The 12,161-nt window shown below is 35.4% G+C and overlaps 1 protein-coding gene across 5 annotated transcripts in view; it reads right to left on the bottom strand.

Moving 5' to 3' along the window:
* LOC123322664 (sodium/hydrogen exchanger 3) overlaps window positions 1–12,161 on the bottom strand; it is a 37,550-nt gene that overhangs the window by 4,781 nt on the left and 20,608 nt on the right. For 2 of the 5 annotated variants that reach the window (XM_044910638.1, XM_044910639.1), the window contains exons 12-15: window positions 10,196–10,327; window positions 6,795–6,854; window positions 3,081–3,245; window positions 561–843 (exon numbers count right to left, since the gene is read on the bottom strand). In XM_044910638.1, the coding sequence (XP_044766573.1) occupies window positions 561–843; window positions 3,081–3,245; window positions 6,795–6,854; window positions 10,196–10,327 (640 nt within the window). The remainder of the gene's footprint in view (window positions 1–560; window positions 844–3,080; window positions 3,246–6,794; window positions 6,855–10,195; window positions 10,328–12,161) is intronic. The other 3 variants (XM_044910640.1, XM_044910641.1, XM_044910642.1) reach the window with 2 other exon arrangements.

The following is a 12,161-nucleotide window of genomic DNA, read 5'->3' as shown; positions in this document are numbered from 1 at the left end:
GCGGTGCATTTGAAAAATTCATGAATGAAACTCATAATTATTCAGTTTAAACTTGCATATGCGGTGATAATCCAAATTGAGGAGAATTCCCTATTGAACTTAAAACAGATTATTGGATTTCCACAAAATGAGTTTTTAAACAACGACGAGTGCTTCGCTATCACAATAGCAACTTCAGGTAAGAGTTTAGCTTCACACACCTGAAGATGCTATTTTGGTAGCGAAACATGTGTCGTGGTTTAAAAACAAAATCGTATTATCTGTTAAAAATAAAGATTCTTGCTGGAAGGTAAAAAAACTGGTCTGTTTTCCACATGGCTCTACTGAATTCTGAAAAAATAAATAAAATGAGACGAATAAATGAATCTTCTTGCTATTTCTCCCAGATTGCGATCGAAAACACTGCAATTACCTCACATATTCTCTCACCATTCGGCAAGAAATATGCGTGTTGAAACAATATTATAATAAAACACTCCTCTATGAGGATGATGATTTTCAGAAATTTTAATTTTTTCGAAAATTGTCGTATTTCGACTGATTTCTGATCATGAACGCACCCAGTTAGCTCGAGCATAGACCCTCTCCTGTTTTGTCTTCGTTGTCCGGGTGTTTGTGGGGGTTGAGGCAGTGGCGGAATGGTGTTAGCCGACAGGGTTTTTTGCACAACCCCTAAGGGATCCGGATTCCTATCGTCAATCGACGTGGTCGGGGTATTATAAGTACCTGATGATTCGCGTCGTTCCTTTTTAGGGGTGGAGTCGTTACTGCTGTAGTGTTCAGATCCTACACTTTCTCTCCTGAATAGTCCGATGACTGAGGATCGATGATTCTCTATTCCGCCTGAAAAAAAATAGTTGCTTAAAAAAATCGACATTTTTGAGAAGTATTTCAAGAAAAAATAAGGGTTAGCCTTTTGCTTGTTTTATCAGGGTGGGTCTTTGAAAACACACACTGTGCTAACTAAACTATACTCCATTCAAATTTATTTTAGCAGTCGGTTGGCCATGAAATAATTTTCCCAAGTTTTTGTAACTAGAACGGAGTAATGTTGGCACTCATGAAATGTCGTTTATGTCATAACGCCGTTGCCACAACTAATATCAATTTTTATTACAAAAATGCCGAAAGTGAGTGAAAACAGAAACAGGATTTCAGGAAGTGCTATTTTGAATTCAGGTCCGCTCATACCCTGATATTCTAAAATCCACAATACATCAGACGGTAGCGAACATATTGAATGTAAGAGAATTTATGTAATGTTTCATTTGAATCTAAAAGACTTATATTTCAGCTGAATGTTTCAACAATCAGAAAGATTGTGAATGAAGAGGATGACAAAGAATTTCCTTCTATTGGGAGACCCAAAAAAGTGGTGGCATTTGAGAATTTTATGTTTGAGTGAATTAATGCGAAAAGTTTACTTACAGGATTTTCGTTGAATGTCATCGTACAATAAGTTCCCGAAAATTGATTTTTCTATTTTTCATTTGACTTGTCCTATACATTGTAAATGTCTTAATTATTATTATTATTATAAAAACCTAATTATTATTATTATTATATCTATGTATTGAGATGAACAATTACGTGCCAGTTTTAATTGTCCTGTTAATTGTTTATTCATGTGAAATTTTTGTTCAAAGGTGAAGTTCATCTTGACTTGAAACTTCCTTTGATTTTTGTTGGAGAATTTAACATTCTTATAATTATCTGTCAATTCCTTCGAGAGATACCCATTCCCAAACACTGCATCATATGCATTTCATCTTCGGGTTAATATTTTTGAAATCTACAACGGACGTAACGTATTCACACTTTAGCCAAGGAAGAAAACGAACATAAACTCTCCTCAAGCTATTGCATGTTATGATATTATACTGATCTCTTGTATTTTCCATGCAAATAACTGGATTTGGTATGCCTTCAATCAGTTTGTATAAACTTCAATTATGTTCGTCACATATTTTCCGAAGAGATTCGACATTGTGATAAAATACGTAATAACAGAAACTTTTACGTAGAACGGGCAACATAGCATTGATTTAAAACCCAAAAATGTTTTGACAATCGTCATAACTTCACATTTTCGTACTATACAGAGTGAAATGTGTGAAATTCCCATGGCCAACCGAGTGCTAAAATAAAAGTGAATGGAGTAAACGTATGCAATATTGCACTATGTTAAGAAGGATATAGTTAGAAGGGATTACAGTACACTGCGACCTTATTGTGCCCCCTGTTCTCATCGCGCCCCTTACAGCTCGCCTTCCAGTTCCAGAGATCTGATGAAATCCAATATCTGGGACGGCTTCAACGAGGATAATTTCCCACTCCTACAAGTTTCTTGTCCAAAGCACTCTTTCCTTTGGTTTGCAATGGCATAGCATTCCGTAACCAGGTGAATAGGAGTTTCTTCCTCCTCTCCACAGAATCTGAACTCGTCAGTGTTCGACAAACTCATTCTCAACAGATGCTTCTTTAGGCGACAATTTCCTCTGAGAAAGCCAGTGAATAGGTGTAGCTGGTTCTTACTGATATCCAGATATTTTTTGGATCTAGAAGTTTCAAAGTTCCAAAGGAACTTTTTGGAGTGATCCATCCCTGGGAGATTCAGCCAGAGTTTTTCCCTTTCGGCTTTCTCCTTCTCCATAAACTCCTTCTTGTAGGTGCATTTTCCTATACCACAGAAGGGTTTTGGGCCAGTGAGTGGCGTTTGTGCGCTCTCTCTGGCAAGTGTATTGGCTTCTTCGTTTCCTACGATTCCCGAATGACCGGGAACCCAGATAAACAAGACCTTATTTTTCTTCCCTACCTCATTGAGTTAGTTCCGGCACTCCCAAAGCAGCTTTGAATCAATGACATAGGAGCTCAGTGCTTTTACGGCATCTTGACTACCTGTATGAATAGCTACATCTCATTTCTCATGTGAAGAAGGATATGAGCGCAAGGATAGAGAGTTGCCACGATAGTGAGTGAGTCGCCACGAATATTATATCGACGAAGGGTAAACGCATGTGTCCTTTGCTGTCTTTTTTTCTGAATCCCATAAGCCATAAGGTATTGATTTATCAACTCACCTAGGAAAGTTGCTGATGGAGAGTTGTAAGCTAGGTACTCTTTGTTGGACGCCCAAGCAGGAAATTCTGATTGTTGTAGGGGTGCTGAGTTCTCTTCTTCGCCACGTTTCCAAGGTAGCATAGTCTCGGTAGCAGTAGGTGTGGTCACTCGCATCAAATCTCCACCTGTAAAAAAAATAAGGGTTTACATAATCAAATAATAACTCGACCACCTTCATCCTCGATTTGGTTGTGATATGAATCCGATCAAATGGTCATCACCTCCTGCGCTGTGGTTCTGAGATGATATCTGAAAATGCCAAGTCATAGGGGAATGTACAGGGTGTCCGCGCTATAGGTCGATTACTCTAATTCTATTAACTTGTCAAAAAAGAGTTTCAAATAAAACTTTCCTCTTTTTGAGTAGAGCATCTCCTAAAATTATTTATAACTATACATTCCTTGTTGAATGTGAATATGAGTTTGATAACACAAATATGTCTGAATTCCCAACAGTTTTCGAGAAATTCGACGTTTTATCAATATTTTGACAGATTGAGGTACCTACATAAAGGACTATAGCTCCGTCCTTATTCTAGGTAATTGATTCAAATTTAGACTGTGTTTAGTCAATAAATGAAACACTAAAAATGTTCTTTGAAAATAACCATATTATACAGGGTCTTTCACGAGGAACTTCACCCATATTTATACGGGAAACTACTGAACGTATTTTCATGAAATTCAGCACTTATAAGTATTTCACGATGCTGATGAAATCTAAAATATTTTCAAGGCATGAGCACCTCCGGTTTTTCCGGAAATGGCGTCAACTTCCGTTTTTCAAATTAGAACACCATTTTTTTATTGCAGAAATAGATTCCTTAGAAAATTTCAAGTTATTTTGATGTAACATTTTTCAGTTTTGGTTGGAAAATTCTCTCTGAGCGGGAAAATTAGAAAAAAAAATCGAGAATAGAGCTCCGCTGAAACAAGAATAACTTCGAGGTTTTTGGATGGAAAATTTTCATTTTTGGGATTTTTCAAGATGTAAGATTGATGTATCCACTTTAAAAATCGAAATCGCGATTCATGATACAGGGGGTGAAAAAATCGCTTTCAAAGTTAGGGATGACAAAATCGTGAAAAATCAATTTTTTCAAATTAGAACCCCATTTTTTCATGGCAGATATTGAATCTACGTTAAAAAATAATGTGAGTGTATGCATCACAACCTTGCCCTAAAGTGGATATTTTCTGAGTTATTCACAAAAAACTGTTTTTTCGTCTTGAATTTTCAGCTATTTCTTTTCCCTTCACGCCAAAAAGATGAAATTTTCAGGAACTGTTACTTAAACCATGTTTTAGATTTTACTACCCTAATATGCAAGAGAAAAAAGTTACAGGTTGTTCCTAAATAGATGGCGAATTTTGATTCGAATTTGTATCGGAAACCTCTTCATTTCAACTAATCGGCCATCGGTTTTCTCTCCAGTGATAAATAAATAATTCCTTATGAACCATATGCAAAAACTTACCATGTTTTACATTCTTTTTTTTTTAATGATAGATATCATTAATTACATCTGCCAAATTCCTCTTTATTCAGTAGCATTTTGTGTTTACTATTAATTTGGTGATAATTCGTATTAAGTTATAAAATCGATCACTATGCCTAATTTTACCAATGAAGATTATTTAAATCTCATTCTACTTCATGGAGAATGTAATAAAGTTGTAGATAGAACGATTCGACTGTTCATTGAGAGGTTTCCTGACCGACCCAGACCTACGAGAGATACCATTAACAGAACCATGACAAACTTGAGAAATGTCGGATCTTTCGTTAAGAAAACTATACACAGAGAAAAAAGTGTAGTAGATGAGAACAACGAAATTACAGTTCTTGCATATTTTCGTGTGAATCCTCAAAATTCTCTCGAAGATGCCGAGATTGATCTGGGATTATCTCAATCGAGTGTTTGGAGAATATTAAAAAAACATAAAATGCACCCATATAAATTCAATAGGAATAGGGTACAGCATTTGAAGGAAACTGATTTCGTCAGGAAAACAGAGTTTTGCGAAGCTATGATGATTCGATTTCAAGAGAATGAAAACTTTTTGGACTGTATAATTTGGACAGATGAATCTAAATTCACAAAGAATGGTTCTTTCAATAGGCATAACAGTCATTATTGGGATGAAGAGAACAACCACCACTTCAGACAATGGAACTTTCAAGAGACCTGGAGTTTCAATGTTTTTTGCGCCATCAAAAATAATGCAATTCTCGATGTTCACATTTATGATGGGACTTTAACTGGTAAGATAGAACACTACACATGTTTGCATTATTCAAAGAATGTTCTCCCTTAGGAGATAGATATTCTGACATATTGACTCAAATAATTGAGCCGCTAGTACAGAACCATAATGACTTATGGTATCAACAAGATGGCGCGCCTCCACACAATTCACTCAATGTGTCAAATATCCTCTTCAGGATATTTGAAGATCGATGGTTGGCGAACAATGGTCCACATCTTTGGCCACCACGTTCTCCCGATTTAACTCCTTTAGACTATTATGTTTGAGGTAGGATGAAAAATATTGTCTACTCAACTCCCCTGACTGATAAAGAGGACTGCATAGAACGAGTCAGAAATGCGTTCAGGTTTGTTTAGATTCTTAGATTCATAGTTTTGAAACTCCATTTGGTTTTTAGACACTTTTGCAGATCTCTTCCTCCCGATGAAATAAGAAGAGCAACGCACGAAGCATTCCTGAGACGTATAAATAAATGTCTAGAAATTAACGGTCAAAACTTTGAGCATCTTCTCTAGTTATAACTGCGAGAATTTGCCATGGTTCTCCTAATAGTAACTTGAAGTCGGTTTCAAGAAGGGGTGAAAAATCTACAGCATGGTTCAAATAACAGTTCCTGAAAATTTCATCTTTTTGGCGTGAAGGGAAAAGAAATAGCTGAAAATTCAAGACGAAAAACAGTTTTTTGTGAATAACTCAGAAAATATCCATTTTAGGGCAAGGGTGTGATGCATACACTCACATTATTTTTCAACGTAGATTCAATATCTGCCATAAAAAAATGGGGTTCTAATTTGAAAAAATTGATTTTTCACGATTTTGTCATCCCTAACTTTGAAAGCGATTTTTTCACCCCCTGTATTATGAATCGCGATTTCGGTTTTTAAAGTGGATACATCAATCTTACATCTTGAAAAATCCCAAAAATGAAAATTTTCCATCCAAAAACCTCGAAGTTATTCTTGTTTCAGCGGAGCTCTATTTTCGATTTTTTTTTCGAATTTTCCCGCTCAGAGAGAATTTTTCAACCAAAACTGAAAAATGTTACATCAAAATAACTTGAAATTTTCTAAGGAATCTATTTCTGCAATAAAAAAATGGTGTTCTAATTTGAAAAACGGAAGTTGACGTCATTTCCGGAAAAACCGGAGGTGCTAATGCCTTGAAAATATTTTAGATTTCATCAGCATCGTGGAATACTTATAAGTGCTGAATTTCATGAAAATACGTTCAGTAGTTTCCCGTATAAATTATGGGTGAGGTTCCTCGTGAAAGACCCTGTATAGGGTTGCTGAGTAGTTTCGTATTCAACGTTGGTGAATTGTTTCTTACTTTTTGTTACGTTCAGTAACTTCTTACTGATGCGATCCACGCAGAAATTGTTGATCTCAACAAAATGAAACTTACCATCTATTGAACTTCGTGAAGATCGTTTTCCCGAGCTCGAAATCATGTTATCACCTGCAACTTGAAACGGAGAAAGACATAAAAATATTTTGATTCAGAGAGGCGGGGAAACAGACAACAAATGAGCTATGCAAAACTAGAATTCTAAGCGGTGATGTGTGGCATTTCATCTCGGTAATTGGTAAATAACTACTACGTTGAGTCTTAGTATATAGGTGATTTATACTGAGTGGTTTATGGGTGTAGCGTTATTAGGGCCTAATGTGGAATCACTATATTGTTATACACTTCTTGCTGTCCCTCTGTTTTACACATATTGCAACTTAGGACATAATATTGAGTATTTAACCCAATAATACTCAATGGTGATAATGAGATGAACTGATCAGTATTTTACAGAGTACCTTAGTCCACTGAAAAATGTTATACAGGGAGTTAGAAGAACTTGATGGTATATTCTGCGTCAAAAAATTCGAAAACTTATAGGTTCATAAACCTATACCTATCCAAAAAAGCTCTGTTTCGTAAGTACAGGCTGAAACGCTGAAGTAAATTTCCTAAAAACAGTAATTTTCAGTTTTTTCCATTACTGATGAAGAAGTGTGAAAATTTTTCCCTCTTTCACTAGACTAAAATCAAGTTAGTGACAGGGCAACCCGAAGGTGGCACTAAAGAAATGTTTCATATGCATGGTGCATGTCTACATAAAAAAGGTTACAGGTCTTTTACAGGGTGTACCAAGGTCGAGGGCCTATTAGACGTTCCTGGAGTACTGGACTTATTTGAAATCTGAAAATTGGGATTTTGGTATTGTTCGACATCATCTATTGAGCTAAAATATTATTCCCTTCAGTTATACAGGGGATGTGAGTAAATGTTAAAAAAAATGTTTTTCTATTTTTTCGTGTCTGATAACTATGATAGATTATTCAATTGTGAATATATTTCTGTTCAAATCGTTGCATTCGTCCAAATGGTTTTAAAAATTTCGTGAAAAAACTGAAAAAAAGGAAGATATATGCTTATTCAGTATTATTTTTGTTATTCGTATTCTGAATATCTTAGGATCAAACGGTTTCCACATTTTTAAAGTCGAAGAATGTGGAAAAATTGTACATTTCCTGAATTCTGAAAAACTTGCCACTGGGTGTTCCAAATGCTTTGAAAAAATTGGGATCAAGATTTGCCTATAACTTTCGTTTTACAAATAAGAACCGTAATTTTTTATAATTTCGTTGGATTCTGCGAAGAAAAATAATGAGAATGTTGTGATATGTCAATACTCATCTTGAAATGAGTAATTCCGGAATTATTTAGGATTTTCTGAATATATATCTTACGTAGAGTATACTTTATAAAATCTGTTTCATATCAATAATCTAGGGTCATAGAAGATAAATTTTTCCAATAATCCACAAGTGACAGACACTTTTCTGAAATCATTTATTCGAAAAAAAGCAAAATATAAAATTTGCATGAATAAAACCAACATTTCAGATAAGATTATCAGATCCGTCACTTGTGAATTACAGGGATAATAATTTTCTTCTATGACCATAGATTATTGATATGAAAGAGATTTTTTCGACGACTTCCTAATAATATTACAGTTCAACACGAAATTAGCTGTTAATGAACCCTTTTAATTAATTAATTTCCTATTAATGCATTATTGCATGGTTAATCGAACATAGAAGTATTCAGCAGCTTCCCAAATAATTATTTCATATGTCTCATTGATTTTCATAGTACCTAGCGGGTGAATTGAGAAAAGATGAATTGTGGAGGTTGCAGAAAAATTATGATGGTAAGAGAGTAATCAATATAATATCTATGTACTACAACTCCAGTTTCCACCAGCTCCACACATTCTTTAACAGATATAGGGAACGATATCAATGAGATTTACTCAAAATGTCACAACTCGAATATGACATCTATGGACATCTTGAATTGTTCGATCGTCCGCACAAATACAAACGTTCCGATATGAACATAGAAAATTTATAAGGTGTCAATTTTGACAAGGTATCGATAGAAAATTTTGGCAGTCAAGAATTTACATTCAATTCAAAATGTGGTCGATAGAGAAATCTTGTAATTTGAGCGATTAATGATCTCGATCATCAATCATTAATCGCTATCATTAATAACCTAATTGATTAAATAACTATTTTTATTTCGACTCTTTCTAGAATATCCTAAATAACTCAGGAATTATTTATTTTAGGAGCATTATCATGTGAGAACATTATCATTATTATTCTTCACAGAATCCAACGAAATCATTAAAATATAGGGTTTTCATTTTTTGCAAAACGAAAGTTATTGTCAAATCTTGAACCAAATTTTTCACACGACATATGGAACATCCTGTGCAAGATTTTCAAAATTCAGAAAATGTAGAATATTCCCACATCCTCCGACTTCAAAAATGTGAAAACGGTTTTTGCTTAAGATATTTTGAATGGGAATAACGAAAATAATAGTTATCACGCATATCTTCTTTTTTTCAGTTTTTTCTCGATATTTTGAAACAGTTTGGACGAATACAACGATTTGAACAGAAATATATTGAGGATTGAAAACTCTTCAATATCAGAAACGAAAAATGACAAAAGATCTTGAAAAAATTATTTTCATTCTCCGTATAACTGAAAGTGCTCATTCTTCAAGAATATTTTAGTTCAGTAGACAATGTCGAACAATATCAGAATCCCAATTTTCAGATTTCAAATCGAACTTGGTACACCCTGTATATGCATCATTTTCGACAAGATCACGACAGGATCTGTGGAAATGATAAGGAAACAGCTTCGTGGTGAAATTGTTCAGTCGAAGATAATCAGGCCAACCAGGCAAAAAGACCAAAATGTTTCGGAAACAGCCACTGAGAGTGGCCTGCATGCTAGCCCATTTGTCGAACAATCCGGTAAAATACATTCTTAGACCTTTCATCACAAGTAGGTAAAGAAGTTCATCTCATTTTTCGCTATTTTCGTAAAAAATATGTTGAAATGAACAACGGCCATTCCATCATCATCATTTGCGTGTTTGTTCCTAAGAACTAGACCGTTATCATTTGTCTGTAATTGTCTGTAATTTCAGGATTTTGGGTCTGCCTCAGCTGGCTCTCGCTATATCGAACTTGTAATAATGATCGATTTATACCAACATTTTCGAATATTAACCGTACTCAATTATATTGAAACATAAATTGAAGCTTGAGTAAGTGTAGTGTATGAATATGAAATTGGATGCAATAAAAGGCAGCGGCGAACTACAATACAACTCAATTAGCAAGCATAAATTCGATATTCCATTCAACGTGTCGGCTAATGCTAATTATAAAACTACAGAATCTACTCTTCTAAGAGGGGTCCTGCATCTAGAAACCGTACCATAGGGAAGGGTGAGGCGTTCCCTTTTCCATGGAAGCACAGCTTCAGATAACGTACATTTTTTAATTTTCAATCCCATCAATGGTATTTTCTGGTTTGTGAAACTACCGCTCACGTCAGTTTCTGTACTGGCTAAAAATGAACGTTTAATGTTCAATGATGGACATTTTTTATTGTTCGCGAATTGCTAATGCTCTCTCATGAGTTCGAAACATGACAATGGCGGAAGATCTAAGGGAAAATATGATGTTTTCATTGAAGTTATTCAAAATTTGTATGACTGAAAACTTCAAAACACCTGGAGTCTACATAATGGCTAAGCTTGGGAAATTTTACAGCTGATCTTTGTCAACAGCCATTATCATTTAAAAAAGACAAACGGACTGGAAATATTTTGGATATATTACATTGGTTCATTACTAAAGGATAAGTCTTCGACTCATACAAATATTTTAACAGTAAATTCTTGAGGTCAAAAGAAACACTATTTTCCCATACCATTTATTCTAATTCGGCCCTGATAAAAAGATATAGCCATTTTAAGTTTTCATGATGAGCTGTGCCACCCCTGGAAAAACAAAATTACCTTCTAAATATGTCACACTACACATCTGTGGATCTTGCTGTTGTATTCAGCCAAAGTACCCAATTTTTCAAATTTCGCAGATACTTTTTAATTTTTGAACATCAAATTATTCAAAAACGGTGCATTATTCGAGAAAATATGAAGAATACCTTTATTTTACAAAATGTGGAAATATTCATTAGATAGCGTCCAACTTGGTTTCGAGAGTTAAGTTCTTTCAATTTCTATTTATGGTCATTCATTGCTGTGTCCTGTTACCGAGAATAAATCTACAAAAAGACACAAAAACAAAACTATCAAATTTATAATTTCTTAGAGCTACTTGCAACTGTGTGTCCTCCTGAGACTGAAGAGACACAACCGTGACCTACAGATCCTTCCACACTCCGGGCATGGATAGTCACCAACCAGATCTGGCCGCCGCTGTATTCTTCTCGAGTCTCCAAACTGTGTACCAAAAACCTCCACTGTGATCTGTCTAACGCTAGTTGTTCCCAGTTATGATTGGCATTAACTGATTTTAGTAATTGATGCAGTATATCCTTAAACCGCTTATACTGGCCTGTAGGTTTCCGAGCTTCCTCTGTGAATTCGCCATACAGAGCTTTTTTGGGGAGTGTTTTGAATCCTCAGAATGTGGCCGCTCCATCTGAGTCGGGGCCTCGTTACTTGAGTCTCAATTGTTAGACAGCTCGCGCGCTGCAAGACTTCTGCATTTAAAACTTTGTGGAACCATCTGATGTGCAATATTTGTCTTAGATGACGTTGCACTTGTTCAAGCTGTTCAATATGTCGCCAGTAGGGCGTCCAGCTTTTAAAGAAGCGTTGGGAGGACCACTGCTTTGTAAACAGATGTCTTGGTCTTCAGATTGAGGTCGTGATTTTGAAACACTTTGTCCATTAGCTTCCAGAATGCCCGTGATGCTGAATTGATACGGTTGTGTATTTCCGTGTCCAGGTTTGCCCTAGTATTTATGAAGCTTGCCAAGTATTTGAACTGCTCGACCTATTCTAGAGTTTCATCCTCCAGGCTGATATCTGTTTGAAGGCTCTCTGTCGGATTTTCCAGTCAGTTTTGTCAATATTGAATCTCAGGGCTAAAGCTTCGTATACTTATATGTTTATAGGTGTAAAGCATTATCTGTAGATCCTCTCAGCTGTTAGCTTATATTTAAGGTACGTAATGGTCATAATAAAAAAAATAGAAGACGTGGGTGCTATCTTGTGTTCGAGAAAGATACAGCCTGTTTCTTTCGAACTGAGCAGATTCGGAAAAAATGCTAAGGAAAAAATGTGATTCTGTTGACCTCAAGAATCTACGGTTAAGATATTTGTACGAGTCAAACACTAACCCTGCATATTGCTTCAAAAAATCAAGAT

The sequence above is a fragment of the Coccinella septempunctata genome, chromosome 1 (assembly GCF_907165205.1).
Source record: "Coccinella septempunctata chromosome 1, icCocSept1.1, whole genome shotgun sequence".
Lineage (NCBI taxonomy): Eukaryota > Metazoa > Arthropoda > Insecta > Coleoptera > Coccinellidae > Coccinella > Coccinella septempunctata.
Note: the sequence above shows the minus strand (reverse complement) of the source record. Positions and strands in the feature narration are given on the sequence as shown.